Source organism: Dipodomys merriami, unplaced genomic scaffold (genome assembly GCF_024711535.1).
Source record: "Dipodomys merriami isolate MVZ:Mamm:240054 unplaced genomic scaffold, mDipMer1.0.p SCAF_8, whole genome shotgun sequence".
Lineage (NCBI taxonomy): Eukaryota > Metazoa > Chordata > Mammalia > Rodentia > Heteromyidae > Dipodomys > Dipodomys merriami.
In genome coordinates this window covers 51,082,064-51,101,397 of record NW_027206401.1, presented here as the reverse complement: position 1 = coordinate 51,101,397, position 19,334 = coordinate 51,082,064, and the positions used below count along the sequence as shown (strand labels likewise).

General features: G+C 37.8%; 1 protein-coding gene across 4 annotated transcripts in view; it reads right to left on the bottom strand.

Annotated features, from left to right (window-relative positions):
* The window catches only part of Snx14 (sorting nexin 14), an 80,082-nt gene that overhangs the window by 22,914 nt on the left and 37,834 nt on the right, over window positions 1–19,334 (bottom strand). The window contains exons 9-17 of one of the 4 annotated variants that reach the window (XM_070010837.1): window positions 16,994–17,069; window positions 15,448–15,492; window positions 15,275–15,355; window positions 15,067–15,181; window positions 8,363–8,518; window positions 7,821–7,960; window positions 7,211–7,269; window positions 3,796–3,822; window positions 170–302 (exon numbers count right to left, since the gene is read on the bottom strand). In XM_070010837.1, coding sequence (XP_069866938.1) covers window positions 170–302; window positions 3,796–3,822; window positions 7,211–7,269; window positions 7,821–7,960; window positions 8,363–8,518; window positions 15,067–15,181; window positions 15,275–15,355; window positions 15,448–15,492; window positions 16,994–17,069 — 832 coding nt within the window. The remainder of the gene's footprint in view (window positions 1–169; window positions 303–3,795; window positions 3,823–7,210; window positions 7,270–7,820; window positions 7,961–8,362; window positions 8,519–15,066; window positions 15,182–15,274; window positions 15,356–15,447; window positions 15,493–16,993; window positions 17,070–19,334) is intronic. The other 3 variants (XM_070010838.1, XM_070010839.1, XM_070010840.1) reach the window with 3 other exon arrangements.

Genomic DNA, 19,334 nt, shown 5'->3' with positions numbered 1-19,334 from the left:
GTACAATATTTTCACAATAAAAAAACAAAAATAAAAAATCAATAAATAAAAGAAATTTAAGATAGTATACACAATGTTTAATGCTATCTTAAGTTTGCAGTTATACAAACATCAAATTAAAGAAGTTAAGCTTATAAAGCTTTCTTTACTTAAAGATTTTTTTACTTACGAAGTCATCTTCACCTTCAGCCAAACCATAATTAGGCAACATAGCTCCCTCCATTGTGGTACTCTTGAATACTCCTTTAATTTTGCTACCTATTCTGCTAATTCCAAATGATTCTCCTCTCTTCTGTGTGCTTCTAAATATTGAACAAAAACTTATCAGGCACAAGGCAAATTATCACAACAGTCTAGTATACTATAAACAATACTAAAGAAAAAGAAACCAAGCATATTAGCTCATTCCTACAATTTGAGCTACCTGGGAGGCAGATGTAGAACTGTGGTCTAATGAACAGTGCAAAACCTCAAGACCCTATCTGAACAACAAACAGAAAGCACAAGAACTGGAGAATGGATCAAGTGGTAGAGTGCTTATGTAGCAAGCATGAGGCACTAAAATCAACTCCTAGTACCACCAGGAAAAAAGGGAAAGAGGAAAAAAAATAATTTTGACACTATTAAACTAATGTAATTTTCAGTTTTCAGTCACTAATTAAATCTCAATATTTCAGAAGCTAAAAAGGACAGACTATTTAAAGGTTAAATTTGTAGTATGAATGAATGAAACAAATTTTACAAGCAAACCATCTGAAAGTTAGCTGATGTTAAATTCCAAAGACATTTTTGAAAGAGGAGAGCCCTCTGGTGGCACAGAGTTCTCATTGCCACACATATTTTTGAAATAATAAAAAAATACAAAAGAAATATATTAACCTTATCATTCTTCATTTTCTGATGAAAGTTAAATTTTGTCATCTATGACTGACAAATATTCAAGGAAAATCCAACACTATAATCATATACTCAAGAGAGGAAGACAAAGTATAAAACATCTTATTTAACTTCAAAGTAGTAAAAAGAAAATTACCAAAGGAAAGGGCTAGTCATGATAATAAAGATAAAAGCAAATGTAGCCCAGGAAGCAGCCTTCTCTCATAAATATTAAAGGTTGGTTTTACAATTTTTTTTCAAAAGTAAATTTCTACTGGGTGCCAAAGGCTCATGCCTAGCTATTCAGGAGGCTAAGATCTAAAGGATCCAAGTTCAAAGCCAGCCTAGACAGAAAAGGGGAGGTGTGACTCAAGTGATACTCAGCTTTGAGAGAAAAAGCTCAGCAAGAGTACAAGACAGGGCTAGGAATGTAGCTTAGTGGTAAGAGTGCTTGCCTAGCATGCACCAAGCCCCGGGTTCCATTCCTCAGTATCACATAAGCAGAAAAGGCCAGAAGTGGTACTGTGGCTCAAATAGTAGAGTGCTAGCCTTGAGCAGAAAGCAGCTCAGGGACAGGGCTCAGGCCCTGAGTTCAAGCTCCAGGACTGGCAAAAAAAAAAAAAAACAACAACAGTGCAAAGCACTCAGTTCAAACCCTGGTACCAGCAGAACAAATAAATTCCTAAAATCAGAAACAGCTCAAAAGAAAAACAGCCATTTTTTCCCATTATAACAAAATGCCCCAGGCTTCAAAAAGACTATAATTTTTTGAAAGACTTGGAAAAAATTATATAGTGAAGTAAGCCAGGCCCAAAGAAACATAGGTCCCATCGTTACCCTTATTTGCAATAACTCGTATAAGTCTAGGACAAGCAGAAAAGGTCAAAACTAAGTATATATGACCATCTAAGATGATGTTAAGCAAAATGAATCCCGTGGTTTTTTTAACTTTCTTACTATTGTTTTTTAACATATTCAAAATATACTATATGATTTTTTTGTTTCTCTTATATGTTCTTCCTCCACACTATAACCCCTGTTTTTCACTGTATTTCATGTTGGTACCCTGCATCTATATATACACTTTTCTAATTTAGGGAGGAAAAGGGAAAAAACAAAATGCTTAAATAGGGATACAGTTTGACCCATTGTTAACAATGAGATATATAAACACTATGCTGAAAATGAACTTTACAACTTGGGGGTATGGGAGGGAGGAGTTGGGGAGGTAGGGAGGGAAGGGATAGTAGAGGAAAAACAAAGGAGGAAGTAACAATGCTGTATAGGAAATGTACTCATTACCTTACTCATGTAACTGTGACCCGTCTGTACGGTATTTTTACAATAAAAAAATTTTAAAGACTATAATTTTTATTTAATATAAAACTCATTATTATCATAACATGGCCTTTATAATGAATACCCAAGTAAAAATGGCTATTCTTTTATTTTTAAATTGTTATTATAAAGGTTATGTACAGAGGGTTCCAGTTATATAAGTCAGGTAATGAGTACATTTCTTTTTGGACAGTGTCACCTCTTCCTATGAAAAATGACTATTTTAAAATCTAACAAAGGTTGTTTAGAACGCTTAACTTACTGGATACCTATTTGCCTAAGAGAAACATTCATGTAGTGAAATAATGCAACAGTTACAGAAATAAGAAATTGCAACTATACCAGGTACATGGTAACATCTGTATTATATGCATGCTCTGAGGAACAAATCAAAATTACTGTAAAACCAGAAATGTACTAATAATAGCAACAGTGAAAAGGGTAAGCCAGATTATCTAAATAAGCATTTGGTGTTTTTATAAAACACAGTTAGTAGGAGATGTGGCTCAAGTGGTAGAGTGCCTTCCCTGCAAACTTGAGTTCCTGAGTTCCAACTTAGTATGACCAAACAAAAAAGGGAAAACAGTTACTCCTAATAAAACTATTTCCAAAAATAAACATAAAATGTTGACAAAATGTTGTTAAAATATCTAGAACCTAGATTTTTCTCATCTCTAGAATCTGGAGACCATAAAACAAGATCTGGAAGGATGACATACTTTTTAAATGCCCCACTTATAATTATACCCAGGATCATAGAAATATTATCTGTTACTTTGAAAAGAAATATTTAAAAACAAATCATTATGCAGAATAACTGAGCAAAATCCTCTCTAAAAAAATTACTCTCTTAAAAAAAGCCCCTCTCTATAAAAAGTTAGCAACCTTGAAAAGTGAAAAGATCTTAGTATCAGAACATTTTTATTTTATTATAACATATGTCATTTCAAAGTCGAGCTATCTGTGGGTCACCAGTGGCTCAGGCCTATAATCCTAACTACTTAAGACTTAGATGCTAACATCTAGTGGTTGGAAGTCAGCAGGACTGAAAAAAGTCTATGAGATTCTTATCTCCAAATGACCAAAATGGCAGAAGTAGAACTATAGCTCAAGTGGTAGAACATTAGCCTTGAGCAAAAGAGCTCAGAGGAAGTACCCAGTCCCTGAGTTCAAGCCTTATTACTGGCACTAAAAATAAAAAAAGGAAATACCTAGAATTAAAGAAGATACTCATTTAAAAGTTATCTAACAGAGCTGGTAAGTTGGCTTAGTGGTAGAGTGCTTGCCTCGCATGCATTAGGCCCTGGGTTTGATTCCTCAGTACCACATAAGCAGAAAAAGCCGGAAGTGGCGTGGTTGGCTCAAGTGGTAGGGTGCTAGCCTTGAGCTGAAGAGCTGAGGGACAGCGCCCAGGCCCAGAGTTCAGGCCCCACGACAGGACCCAAAAAAAAAAAAGTAATCTAACAGCATAGTGTTTTGTATTTTTTCCTCTTTTTAGTTATATTTAGGTTGTTTGGAATGTACATTATGGACTTAAACAGACAAATTTATACTAAAAAGAATCACATGCTAAAGACTTACCGAAAATCATCCAAACTTAGGCTACCTCTGCAATATCAGATATGTGAAATTATATTAGGAGAAGAGAGAAAGCCCAGACATTAAACAAATTTCACTTCAGAATACCAAATAAAATTTTAACACTTTAAACAAGTAGATAAAATTTCCTTGTAAAAGGAAGAAATGCATACATAAAAACTATGATAAGTGTAACAGAAACAAAGCCTCTGGTTATGTATTTGGTATAGGGGTGAGAAATCTTATAACTAAATAATAGAACTTAAAAGTTCCATTACGTTCATGGTTCAAAGCACACCCATGCAGGAAGGTCCATGAGACTCTTGTCTCCAATTAACCAAGTAGTAGTGTATGAACTTTGAGCACAAACAAAAGCTCAAGGACACACTCAAGTCCTCAGTTCAAGTCCCAGGACTGGTACCAAAAGAAAAAAAAAAAAAACACCACATGAATATTTAAAAGCATTTAACAAAAATTAACAAAGCTACTCTAAATTTCCAGTAAAATAAAAAACTTAAAAACTCTTTTACCTTCTCTGTGTAGGTAAGGCAACCATTAATTATCAGAGAACACTAACAATATTTAAGTCAGTTCAATAAAAAGTAAAAAAAAAATTACATGGGGCTGGGAAGGTGGCTCAGTGGTAGAGCGCTTGCCTTGCAAGCCTGAGCCCCTGGGTTCGATTCCTCAGCACCACATAAACCAAAAGAAAAAAGCCGGAAGTGGCGCTGTGGCTCAAGTGGTAGAGTGCTAGCCTTGAGCTGAAGAGCTGAGGGACAACACTCAGGCCCAGAGTTCAGGCCCCACAACCAGACCACCCCCCCCAAAAAAAAAAGTTTTAAAAAATCTGTATTTACTGTCATTCATATTTTTTTAATTAATTAATTTTTCCCAGTCCTGGGACTTGAACTCAGGGCCTGGCACTGTCCCTGAGCTTCTTCTGCTCAAGGCTAGCACTCTACCATTTGAGCCACAGCGCCACTTCTGGCTTTTTCTGTTTATGTGGTATTGAGTAATCAAACTCAGTGCTTCATGCATGCTAGGCAAGCACTCTACCACTAAGACACATTCCCAGCCCTCACTTTTATATTTTAAAGCAAGAAAAATGAGTACTTAAGTATACTGAAGATAGTGAAGTGCTCTCAAAGTGGCAAAGAAAGTTTTCCATGTTAATGGTGAAATTGTTATGACCTGTTAGACTTAACTATTAAGATCAGACTTATTCTAAATCTATAAGCAAGAAAAAAAATCCCACCTATTTCTCAAGAATAATATGAAATCTGGGGCAGGGAAGGTAGCTCAGTGGTAGAGTGCTTGCCTTGCATGCATGAGGCCCTGGGTTCGATTCCCCAGCACCACATAAGCAAAAAGAAAAAAAGCCAGAAGTAGTGCTGTGGCTCAAGTGGTAGAGCACTAGCCTTGAGCTAAAGAGCTGAGGGACAGCACCAGGCCCAGAGTTCAGGCCCTATCACCGGACCCAAAAAAAAAAAGAATAATATGAAATTTGATAGAAGGCCATGAAAATGCACTGACTAAAACAAGAAGTATGTGGACTGAAAAATATTTTAAGTAGCATGGATAATATTTTGTTAAGTGAAATCTATGTTTCATGGCTATAATTATTAATTTACTTTAATATTATTATAAAGGTGATATGGAGGGAGATTACAATTACATGAGTCAGGTAAATGAATAACAATTTTTTTAAGTGACTCAGGCTAAGATTTGGATCACACCCAGGCAGCAAAGAAAAGTCCATGAGAATCTTATCTCTAATTACCACCAAAAAGCCAGAAGTGGAACTGTGACTCAAGTGATACAGTGCTAACCTTGAGCAAAAAAGCTCAGGTACAACACCTAGGCCCTGAGTTCAAATCCCAGGACTAGTACCAAAAAAAGAAAAGAGTAATAGCATAAAGGTATTTAACTACCTTTCAAAAAAGTAACTCTAGGGGCTGGGAAGGTGGCTCAGTGGTAGAATGCTTGCCTTGCATACATGAGTCCCTCAGTTCGATTCCTCAGCACCACATAAGCAGAAAAAGCCGGAAGTGGCACTGTGGCTCAAGTGGTAAAGCACTAGCCTTGAGCTGAAGAGCTTAGGGACAGCGCCCAGGCCAAGTTCAGCCCCAGGACTGGCAAAAAAAAAAACCAAAAAAGTTACTCTACTACATACATATTATCTCTACTGAAGCCTTATATAATATTTAGTATTCAAAAATTTTTGAAGCTACTCATAAAATACCTGATCAAGACAAAAAAAAAACAACCAATATACCCTTCTCTATGATTTTCACACCTTTCCATACTAACCATACATAAAATGTTCCATTTTCCAACTTTCCTACATCTTACTATCCCATCTTTAATTGACTTCAAAATGTATTGCTCAAACTAGAAAGTTCTGATAATGTAAATAATTATTCTGTATACTTTTTAATGTCTGTACCAATCTTGTAGACATAACATTCTATATATAACATTGTAAAGACAACTGAGGACATTAATCAGCTTTACAAAGTGATAAAATTCTCTCTTTTGTTACTTTTTAAAAATTAAGTATGCATTTCAACTTCAAGAGTCAGAAAGAAAAAGGAGAAACCTCCCTCTCATTTTTATCCAGTAAGTATCTAACAAAAAATTTACTATGAAAAAAAAACAACAACAACACTTAAGCTGGGCACTGGTGGCTCACCCCTGTAATCTTAGCTACTTAGGTGGCTGAGATCTGAGGATCATGGTTAGAAGCTGACCCAGACAGGAAAGTCCATGAGAGGGGCTGGGAAGGTAGCTCGTGGTAGAGTGCTTGCCTTGCATGCATGAGGCCCTGGGTTCGATTCCTCAGCACCACATAAACAAAAAGAAAAAAAAACGGAAGTGGCGCTGTGGCTCAAGTGGTAGAGCACTAGCCTTGAGCTGAAGAGCTGAGGGACAGCACCCAGGCCCAGAGTTCATGCCCCACGACCGGACACCCTCCCCCCCAAAAAAGTCCATGAGACTCTTATCCCCAATAAACTACTCAGAAAAAGCCAGAAGTGTCATTGCGGTTCAAGTGGTAAAATGCTAGCCTTGAACACAGAGAGGCTCAGAGATGGCAGTGTCCAGGCCCTGAGTTCAAGGCACAGGACAAAAAAAAAAGAAAACACTTAAAAACTCTTGAATTATCTTTGCATTTCAGTTTTATATGTCCCTACCCTCAAACAAAATAGATACCAAAATAGATTACCAAATATAAGCATATTACTTTTATAAAAGAATTCAAGCATCTGTACTATACATGGAGTAGTTCAACAATTCACTGACAAGCAGCAATGAAACCATATGTTCATTTGAAAAATAGCTAATAAGTACAATGATGCTATATTACAATTAGTATCATCAGCAAGTTCAACATGATATATATAGAGATGAATATGCCTACCTGTTGAATTTTGAATTGCGTGTTGGTGATTCTGCACCTCTTAGGAGTTGTCTGAAATACTTCAAAATAAAAAAATCAATGTCACTTACTAAACTAAAATCTGACACTGAAACATGCTACTTTGCCTTTGTATTCTTCAATTTAAAGGAAAGGCTATTAAAGGGCTGAAGGCATAACTGAATGGTAGAGCATTTGCCTATTATATACAAGGCCTTGGTTTCTATCCTCAATACTGCAAAAAATAAATGAATAAATAAAAAGAAAAAGCTATTGAAATCAAGTGCACACAGCTACAGTCAAACAGGGTAAGGATTAAAATAATTGCAAATGGAGATATTCAGGCCACTTGATTTCCTCAGGTATATAAATAATTGTATATAACTATACAAGAATGGGGTTTCTGTATCACCAAGTAATAGAAAGCTAGTTAGGCACATGGCAAATCAAGTCAATCTGGACCCAATCAACCTTGTCACATAAACACAAACATGGATTTAGAATTGAAAATGTTTTATTTTCCTGTTTATTATCGAACCACTTATCTAGCAATGTCAAAACCCTATTAAATTTTGTATAAAAATCCTTAAATAAGGTTAATACTTTGGCTTACCTCATCACTGTGGCAGAACATAGGAGTAAACACATTCTCCAAGAGAGAAAGAACATGTTCATATGCTTCAAAAAGACACCTCATAGTCTGAAGTTTCACAACATCTATGTATGGGCCTTCCGCAACTATTAAAAAAAAATCTATTGCAGAAATTATTTACAAGCAGCATAAAAACATTATTAGTTGAAATTCATTCAACTACAAAGACAATCCGCTACAACTATGTTTTATAAAAATCCACCTTAAGAAATTATACTAGGCTAGGAAATGAGAACAACTAACAACTAAAATCTATTATATGAATTGTGAATAATAAGCCTTTCCTCAAAGATTCATCTCATTAGCAAAATGAATATGTAAAGAAGTATTTTAAGCAAGAAATAAGGTTGACAAAGATTAATATTAAATACTAAATATTAAAAATGATTAACTGTTCACCTTCCTCGCACATCTACTGCAATAACAAATAGAGAATACATGAAAAAAAATTTATACTTGTAAAGGAGCTACAAAATTCATTATCTTCACCATGTTTCACTTACTTCTTTGAATTTCTTCTACGATAAAAGGATCAAATCTAATTTTATCAATACTTTCATCCAAACAATATGTTTTATAAATCTTCTGCAACTCTTCATGAAGAGAGAGCATTTCATCATTTGATAACTCTGGTCGCAAAATTCTATCATTAAATTCCTCTAACAAATACAAGAAAGAATAAGAAAAACACATTACTTTAATTCAGAAGTATTCATGAAAAGTTCCCACTCCTGTTCTAACTGTAGCCAGTACTAAATGCAACAAATAGAGTCCAATGCATCATTTTAAGCTTTTAAAATAGATTTGAGAGCAAAATACTCATATTAAATATTAATGTAAAATACATAAACAGCTTGCTAATTTTCTTGAATTTAGAACAGCAATTAACACGTGTAAAATTTTCTTTCCTTCCTTCCTATCCTCCTTCCCGCTTTCTTTTTCTCCCTCCTTCCTTTTCCTCCCCCTCTCCCCCCTTACTCTCTCTTTCTTTCTTGCCAGTACTGAGGTTTGAACTCAGGGACTGAGCACTGTACCTTAAATTTTTTGCTCAAGGTTGCCACTCTACCATTGAACCCCAGCTCCACTTCTGTGTAAAATTTTCTTTAGGCTTGCACCTATACTCCTACCTGTTAAGGAGGTTGAGATCTGAGGATCACAGTTTGAAGACTTATCTCCAATTAATCACATACACACACAAACCCCAGGAAATGGCACTGTGGTTCAAATGTTAAAGTGCTAGCCATAGGGGCTGGGAAGGTGGCTCAGTGGTAGAGCACTTGCCTTGCATGCAGAAGCCCTGGGCTCGATTCCTCAGCACCACATAAGCAAAAAGAAAAAAGCCAGAAGTGGCACTGTGGCTCAAGTGGTAGAGCACTAGCCTCGAGCTGAAGAGCTGAGGGACAGCACCCAGGCCCAGAGTTCAGGCCCCACAACCAGACCCAAAAAGAAAAAAAGTGCTAGCCATTAGCACAAACACTCAGGCACAGCAAGGACCAGAGTTTGAGCCCCAGGACCAGCAAAAATAAAAATTAAAATTTTAAAGGCAGCAGTAATATGCTCACAAAGTGAATAACTCAGCAATAAGACAGCTAACTATTCATCCACATAATAAGAATGGATCTTAGAAAGCATTATACTGAATAGATACCAGGCAAAAGCAATCTTTGGTGGAGAAATGAGACCAGTAATACTCTAGCAAGAGTAGAAGCAGGTATAAATCTTTAGGGAAGAATTTTAATAGAATTTTACTGGGATGATGTTCTCTATCCTGATAAAGACACAGAGTTACATGTGTAAACCTGATCAAACTGTACATTTAAATTCTGTGCTTCACTGTTAGACCTCAATTCTTTAAAACTTGTATTTAAGGCCAGGCACGAGTTCAAAGACAACTATGGCAGGAAAGCCCACCAAATCTATGAGACTCTTACCTCAATTAACCACCAGAAAACCAGAAGTGAAGCTATGGCTCAAGGGGTTCAACAATAGCCTTGAGTGAAAAAGCTCAAGGATAGAGCACCCAACACACACACACACACACACACACACACACACACACACACACACACACACACACACACACACACACACACACACACACACACACACACACACACAAGGATAGAGCACCCAACACACACACACACACACACACACACACACACACACACACACACACACACACACACACACACACACACACACACACACACGCACGCACGCACGCACACGCACGCACACACGCACACGCACACTTGTAATTTAAAAAGAACTAAATGTGTTACCAAAAAAATTTAAGCTTCTATGTGGTAAATATATACAATGGAATTCTATGCCTCCATCAGAAAGAATGACATCGCCCCATTTGTTAGGAAATGGAAAGACTTGGAAAAAATCATATTAAGTGAAGTAAGCCAGTCCCAAAGAAACATAGGTCCCATGGCTTCCCTTATTTGCAAAACTTAGTGTAAGTTTAGGACAAGTAGAAAAGGTCAAAAGCTATGTATGTATGACCATATAAGATGATGTTAATCGAAATGAACCCCAAGATGGGGACACAAATATCTTTTTTCTTTCTTGATATTGTTTTTAACATATTTAAAATGTACTACATGATTTTTTTGCTTCTCTTGTATGTTCTTCCTCCACGTTATAACCCATTTTCACTGTACTTGATGTCAGTGCCCTGCATCTTGTATATACATTTTTCTAATTTGGGGAAGGGAAGGGAAAAAACAAAATGTGTAAATAGGGATACATGTTGACCCCTTGTAACAATGAGAGGTACAAGACACTATGTTGAAAACGAACTTTACAACTTTGGGGTGGGGGAAGGTAGGGAAGGAAGGGATGGTAAGGGAAAAACAAAGGAGGAGGCAACAATGCTCAGTAAAAAAATGTACTCATGGGGCTGGGAAGGTGGCTCAGTGGTAGAGTGCTTACCTCGCATGCATGCAGCCCCGTGTTCGATTCCTCAGCACCACATAAGCAGAAAAAGTCAGAAGTGGCGCTGTGGCTCAAGTGGTAGAGCGCTAGCCTTGAGCTGAAGAGCTGAGGGACAGTGGCCAGGCCCAGAGTTCAGGCCCCCCCCCCAAAAATGTACTCATTACCTTATTCATATAACTGTAACCCCTCTGTACAGTATTTTTACAATGAAAAATGTATAACAAAAAAAATTAAGTTTCTGGGAAGTGGCTCTGTAGCTCAAGTGGTAGAGCGCCAGCCTTGAGCTGAAGAGCTGAGGGACAGTGCTCAGGCCCAGAGTTCAAGCTCCATGACCAACCAAAAAAAAAAAAAAAAGATATTTTAAAAAATTAAGTTTCTGATAGACATATGAAGAAATGTTCAGAAAGCAACACTGTGGCTCAAGTGGTAGAGTGCTAGCCTTGAGCTGAAGAGCTCAGGGACAATGCCCAGGCTTAGAGTTCAAGCCCCATGACCAACAAAAAATTTAAAAAAAAAAAAGAAATGTTCAACATCTCTGGCCATAAAAGAAATGCAAATCAGAGCTGGATGCAGGCGGCTCATGCCTGTAATCCTAGCTACCCAGGAGGCTGAGATCTGAGAACTGAGGTTCAAAGCCAGCCCAGGCAGGAAAGTCCATGATTCTTATCTCCAATTAATCACCAGAAAACCAGAAGTGGTGCTGTGGCTCTAACGGAAGAGCACTTGCCTTGAACTGATGAGCTCAAAGAAAGCACTGGAGCCCAGAGTTCAAGCCCCATAACCAACAAAAGAAAAGAAGAAATGCAAATCAAAACAACATTGAGATTCTACCTTACCCCAGTTAGAATGGACATTATCAAGAAAACTAAAACAGAAACGAAAACAAAATGCTGGTAGGGATTTGGCCAAAAAGAAACTCTACTATACTGTTGGTGGGCAGATAAACTTGTTCAACCATTCTGGAAAGCAGTATGGAGGTTTCTTAAAAAGACTAAATAGAGCTTCCCTATGACCCAGCAACATTACTCCTGGGCATTACCCAACAGAACACAAACAATCAGGCGGCTGAGAACTGAAGATTGCAGTTCAAAGCCAGCCCCAGCAGGAAAGTCCATGAGACTTTTATCTATAATTAATCACCAGAAAACTGGAAGTGGCGTTGTGGCTCAAATGGTAGAGTACTTGTCTTGAGCTGAAGAGCTCAGGGAGAACACCCAGGCCTAGAGTTCAAGCCCTGTGACCTACACAAACACACACACAGGGGACTGGGAAGGTGGCTCAGTGGTAGAGTGCTTGTCTTGCATGCCTGAGGCCCTGGGTTCGATTCCTCAGCACCACATAAGCAAAAAGAAAAAAGCCGGAAGTGACGCTGTGGCTCAAGTGGTAGAGCGCTAGCCTTGAGGTGAAGAGCTGAGGGACAGTGCCCAGGCCCAGAGTTCAGGTCCCACAACCAGACCTAAAAAAAAAACAAAAAACAAACAACAAAAAAAAAAACCACACACAGACACACACACATAAACACAAAACACAAAGGCCACCCTAAAGCAACCAGCTCAACCATGTTCATTGCAGGATTGTTTACCATAGCCAAGACTTGAAACAACCCAGATGGCCTTCAGTGGATGAATGGATAAAGGAAATGTGATATAGATACACAATGGGACTCTGTTCTTAAATCAGAAATAATCTTGTACCATTTCTAATGAAATGGAAAGACGTGAAAAAAAATTAAGTAAGCCTTACCCAAAGAAAAAGAGGCTGCATGGTTTCCCTCATTTGTGGTAACAAGAATGTGCCTATAGGGCTGGGAAGGTAGCTCAGTGGTAGAGCACTTGCCTTGCATGCAAGAGGCCCTGGGTTCGATTCCTCAGCACCACATAAGCAAAAAGAAAAAAGCCGGAAGTGGCGCTGTGGCTCAAGTGGTAGAGCACTAGCCTTGAGCTGAAGAGCTGAGGGACAGCACCCAGGCCCAGAGTTCAGGCCCCACGACCGGACCAAAAAAAAAAAAAGAATGTGCCTATAAATCTACAAGTAAACACACTGCAAGGTTAAAAAAAAAAAATATATATATATATATATATACACACACACACACATACTGGGGTAAGTCTCTAAATAGTCACACAGTGAAACCAAAGGAGGATATTTATAGGAGCAAGTGACAAAGGCTCAACAGTTATGCACATATGATCATATAAAATAATATTTTACAAAATGAGCTCCAAGAAATGGAAATGAGATTTTAATTGTCGTTGTTGCTTTTTTTTTGTTGTCTTTTCCTTTTGCCTTGCTTATCTGTCCTTAGGAAGTTAAGGGAGATGCTCAGAAAAGGTGGGACAAAGGATGAACAAATGCAGCAGTGGCACTCACTAGTCACTGTCAAAAACCAAACGACACAACTTGTGAGTGGGTCAGGAAAGAAAAACTGAGAGAGAAAGGGAAGGGGTGACATGGTTCAAAAAGAAATGTACTCATTAGCTGACTTATATAACTGTAACCCCTCTGTACATCACCTTTATAATAATAAAATATATTTTAAAAATAATAAATAAGGGCTGGGAATGTAGCTTAGTGATACAGTGCTTGCCTAGCATATATGAAGCCCTGGGTTCAATTCCTCAGTACCACATGAACAGAAAAAGCCAGAAGTGGTGCTGTGGCTCAAGTGGTAGAGTGTTAGCCTTGAGCAAAAGCAGCTCAGGTATAGTGCCCAGGCCCTTAGTTCAAGCCCCAAGACTGGCAAATAAACAAACAAATAAAGTTTAATCCATAAAAAATGCTAATAAATAAATAAATAAAAAGTTTACATAGTCCATTAAAAAATGCTTTCCATAGACAACTGGCCCTTGACTTCCCCTGATTGTTTCCCTGTATTTCCTCATCTGGTTTTCTTTGCCCATATATAACACTTGTTGGGTTGATTCCACACACCTTGTGTGGTTTTGGCCTACCTAAGCTTTGTGCTAACTGCATTCAGGGCTGCTGGTCTTTGAGAATGAGTCCACCAGTGGTCCTCCAGCTATCTCTTATCATTTGGCCATTCAAGTGGTGGCTTCTCTGTTTCTCATGACTGAGTTTCCTTACAACATTTTCTTGTAAGAAATAAGGTTGTAATCATGCCATGATATTATAGTTTGTAATCAAAATTACAAGTAAAATTAAAAACTAAAACCAAAATTAAACATTTCCTCCTGGGCATGGTGACTCATGCCTATAATCACAGCTACAGGTGTTTGGAGAGATGATGATGATTATATTTCAAAAAGTCCATAAGACTCCCATCTCAATCAAAATTTTGGTTACAGTGGGATGTGACAATCATCCTAGCTATATAGCAGGTGTAAATAGGACTAAGTCTGTCAGGGAAAAAACACTAAACTATCAAAGTAGCTAAAGGAAAGAGGGTTAAAGGAAGTGCCTCAAATAGAAGAGCACCTGCCTAACAAGCCCAAGACCCTAGATTCAAATACAAATACCCAATCCTCCACATACATATATATTGATTATTAATAAAAAAAAATCCCTAACAGAAGCAATGACAACATAGTACTGGTTTGTACTATTAAAGGGATCTTTCATAATACTTTCATCATACTGAATTTTCAATATTAGTCTCTGCTACTAGTATTTGATTACAATCAATGAAAGATTATGTCCCAACATGGAAAAGAATGGATTATTGCAATAAATCCATAATTGCTCTTAGACTGTTGAGTAAATTATAAATGGTAATAAATGGTTTCTACATCAGATATGATCTAAATATTTAAATAAATCAAAAGTTGTATAAAAAGCTGGGCATTAGTAGCTCATACCTATAATCCTAGCTACTCAGGAGGCTGAAATCTGAGGATCACAGTTCAAAGGCAGCCTGGGCAGAAAAAGTCCATGAGATTCTTACCTCCAATTAATCACAGAAAAGGCCAGAGGTGGCACTGTGGCTCATGGGATAGTGCTAGCCCTGAGCAAAAAGAGGCTCAGGAATAGCACATAGGCCCTAAGAATAAGACCCAGGATGGGGGTGAAAAAAAAAAGTGTAAAAATATTATAGAAGGGCTGGGAATGTGGCTTAGTGGTAGAATCTTGCCTAACATGCATGAAGCCCTGGGTTTGATTCCTCAGTACCACATAAACAGAAAAGGCCAGAAGTGGCACTGTGGTTCAAGTAGCTCAGGGACAGTGCTCAGGTTCTGAGTTCAAGCCCCAGGACTGGCGGAGGAAAAAAAAAAAAAGATTATAGGTAAACACAGGTGATCCTCACCAACAGTCAGACAAAACTGCAACACATGCACTGCTCCTTCTTGCTTCAGGAAGTTCATAAAACGAAATAAAAGATCTTGTTGTTCTCTGATTTGCTTCAATTCTAACTTCAGTACCTTGATACAAAGATATGGAAGAAGGTAAGGCTACACAAATACATTCTAAAATTATTTTTTATCAAAAATAAGTTTACTGCTGAAAATACTCACAGATGGTTTTTTATTTCTGGGTTCTGCAAATTTCTGCAAGAATGGAACCAAAGGTGAAGCTGGTTCAGTTGCTTTTTCAGGCTTTGAAAAAACAGAATTATTTGGTCAATATACCTAGAATGAACACAAGCTAAATTCAATGCTTTCTAAAGTGTTTTCTAATATATACTCACTGGACTGTCATCTATGAAGATGATAAGCAAATGATTCACAGTATCCTAAAGGAAAATAATAAATACAGTCAAGGTCATTCCATTATTGTATTTTGTCCACAATTCTCAGACTATTTATCAAATTTACTAGAAAAATGAAGCAAATGGCATAGCAGCTGAGCATCTGCACAAAGGGACTTTTTAAAAAAAATCTATAAAGCTAGTTCTTTGCCCATGTTTGTGAACATAAGCAAAGAAAAGCTATTCTGATTTTACTATTTAAAATTTTTATAAATTAGGGCTGGAAATGTGGCTTAGTGGTAGAGTACATGCCTAGCATGCATGAAGCCCTGGGTTCAATTCCTCAGTACCACATAAACAGAAAAAGCCAGAAGAGGTGCTATGGCTCTAGTGGTAGAGTGTAAGCCTTGAGCAAAAAAGAAGCTCATGGACAATGCCTAGACCCTGGGTTTAAGCCTCAGGACTTGCAAAATAATTAAATAAATATTCATAAAGTATATGTGATTCTTAAAATCCAACTGGATTAAAGATGAAATATCCCAAGGGTCCATCTGAGGATGAATAAATAAGCAAAAAGTAATATTAACGGACTATTATACTTAGCTTTAAAAAGAAAGGGGCTGGGTGCCAAAGGCTCACCCCTGTAATCCTACACAGAAGGCTGAGATATGAGGACTGCAGTTTGAAGCCATCCTCAGCAGAAAAATCCCTGTGAGACTCTTATCTCCAGTTAACTACTCAAAAGCCAGAAGCAGTGCTGTGGTTCAAGTGGTAGAGCCCTAGTTTTGAGCACAGAGGTTCAGGGACAATACTCAGGCCCTAAGTTCAAGCCCTACAACCAACCAAAAAAAAAAAAAAAGAAAAGAAAAGGAAGGGAATTCGCCAGGTGCCAGTGGCTCAAGCCTATAATCCAAAGCTATTCAAGAGGCTGAGATCTGAGAACTTGGTTCAACACCAGCACAGGCAGGAAAGTCTGTCAGACTCTTCTTTCCAATAAACTACCCCCAAAAAAGCTGGAAGTAGAGCTCTGGCTCAAGTGGTAGAACTCTATTCTTGAGCAAAAGTTCAGCTTTCAGGAAGAAGGAAGGAAGGAAAGGAAGGAAGGAAGGAAGGAAGGAAGGAAGGAAGGAAGGAAGGAAGGAAGGAAGGAAGGAAGGAAGGAAGGAAGGAAGGAAAGAAGGAAAGAAGGTTCTAATGTTCTAATAATGTTATGTGAAATAAGTTAAACACAGAGACTATATAACTACTCTACTTATATGAGGTGCCTACAGTAGTCAAATTCAAAGTAGTATGGCAGTTGGCAGGGACTGGAGGAAGGATGCAGTAATCATTGTTTAAAATTTGCACTTATGGTCAAACATACTTGTATAGTTTGTTCATAGTTTTGTTAAGTAAAAAGTTCTACAGATTTGTAGTACTGTACTGGATTGCTGCACAACATCATCAATATATTTAATAACACTATACATGTAACAATGTACTACATATTAAGTTTTATGTTAAGTAGATTTTACAATGAAAACAATGTTTAAAATAAAAAACTTACTGGATCTGCTAAAAAATCCAAAGAAGGAAGGAACACAGAACCAGAGAGAATCTCTCTTATAAGTAAGGTCAGGGACCTGGAAAAAAAATTAACAATTACATATTAATGATTTATAATCATTCTTAAGGGTTTTGTTGTTGTTGTTTGGGGTTTTTTGTACTAGTCCTGCATGGGACTTGAACTTGGGACCTGAGTACTGTCCCTGAGCTTTTTTATTTAAGGCTAGATCTCTACCACTTAAACCAGAGCTCTGAAACTTCTAGCTTTTTTGGTGGCTAATTGGAGATGTAAGTCTCGTGGACCTGGTTGTTTTCACACTCCAATCCTTAGATCTCAGCCTCTTGAGTAACTAGGATTACAGATGTGAACTGCCAGTACCCAGCTCAAGGTTCTTTTTTAGTTGGTTTTGGGGGGGGGGGAGAATGTGTGTGTGTGTGTGCGCTCGTGCGTGCACAAGCACGCACGCACAGCAGTATCAGAGCTTGACTCAGGTCCTGGGTTCTGTCCCTTCACTTTTTCACTCATGACTAGCATCCCACAATTTGAGCTACAACTCCGTTTATAGTTAATTGGATGTAAGACACTTATGGATTTCCTACCTGGGCTGGCTTCAAACTACAATCCCTAGACCTCAGCCTCCTGAATAGCTACATTAATAGACATGAGCCAGAGTTTTAAGTGCAGATAAACTACCTAAAGATCTTGCAGAAGTATAGATTATAATTTAATAGATTTGGGATGGAGCCCATGGTTCTGCATTTCTAGCAAACTTCCAGGTAATGCTTATGTTTTATAGGCTAACACACTTGAATTTGTAGTCTATTATTTAAGAAGAAAAAGAATTCCCTTACAGGAAACTTAGAAGACATCAGAAAATAATTCCTGCCTAGAATATTTACATGATTAATATATTCTTAAATTAATTTTTTGTTGTTTTTTTGTTCTGGCCCTGGGGCTTGAACTCAGAGCCTGGTCAATGACCCTGAGCTTTTTTGCTCAAGGCTAGCATTCTACCACTTAAGCTACTACCACTTAAGTGCCACTGGTGGCTTTTTTGGTAGTTAATTGGAGATGATTCCCATGGATTTTCCTTGTGTTTCCACCTCAATCCTCAGATCTCAGCCTCCTGAGTAGCTAGGAATAGATGTGTGAGCCACCAGTGTCCATGTTAAATGTGTAAAGGATGGGAATGCCTAGAAAGTACAAGATCTTAGGTCTAGTCCTCAGTTGCACTAACAAAGGTGTTAAGATTAGTATCTAATATATTTAATAATATACTGTAACTTTTTTTATTTATAATATCTAAAGTAACATTACAAATTAGTCTAGAAGAGAGTCTATGTTCCCCAAACTCGTCTCAAACTTTCAATACTAGTGCCTCAGCCTCCCAAGTAATTGGGATTACAAGTGTGTATCACTATTCCTAATTAAAGAAGTGTTAAGAAAACATTAATACAAAATACTTTCAAAAACGAAAGTACTTAAAAGTATCATTATGCCAGGTATGGTGATGCACATCTGTAATCCTAGCACACAAGGTGCAGAGACAAGTTTCATCAGTTTAACGTCTACCTGGCTACATGGTAAGTTTGAGGCAATACAACAAGACTTTGTCCCAAAAAACAAAACAAAATGAACAAAGCATACAACTGACAATAAGCCAGGATCTCTTCTCTAGTGACTACTACAGCTAAGCGTAATGAGGTAATTCATAGAAATCTCTAAACAAGCTTCTGCCAGAGCAAGGAAGAATGGACTTCATAATCTTTTAAGTATTCCCATCTAGAGAGAGAGAAAGAGAGAAAGAGAGAGAGAGAGAGAGAGAGAGAGAGAGAGAGAGAGAGAGAGAGAGAGAGAGAGAGAGAGAGAGAGAGAGAGAGAGAGAGAGAGTATGTGTGCGCGCACACGCATGCACTGGTCCTGGGGTCTTGGGGCTTGAACTCAGTGCCTGGGCACTGTTCCTGAGCTTTCTTGCTCAAGGCTAGCGCTATATTACTTGAGCCACATTCTACTTCTGTATTTTTGTGTAATTAGTTTGAGGTAAGTCTGCTGCACTTTCCTGCTCAGGATGGCTTCGAACCTTGATCTTCAGATCTCAGCCTCCTAAGTAGCTAGAATTAGTCAGGAGCTACCAGTGCCTGTTCCATCTGACTATTTTGAAACCCATACTTACTTGTAGTTTATTCACAGTGTTTATGTCTGTAAGAGTCCTAATGTGATATTTCTTCAAAAGAATATCAAGGAAATAAAAGGATCTCAGATAAGAAAATTAATTTTGTTATATCTATCTTTTTGTTTTGTTCTGTTTTTTGTCGGTCATCGGGCTTGAACTCTGGGCCTG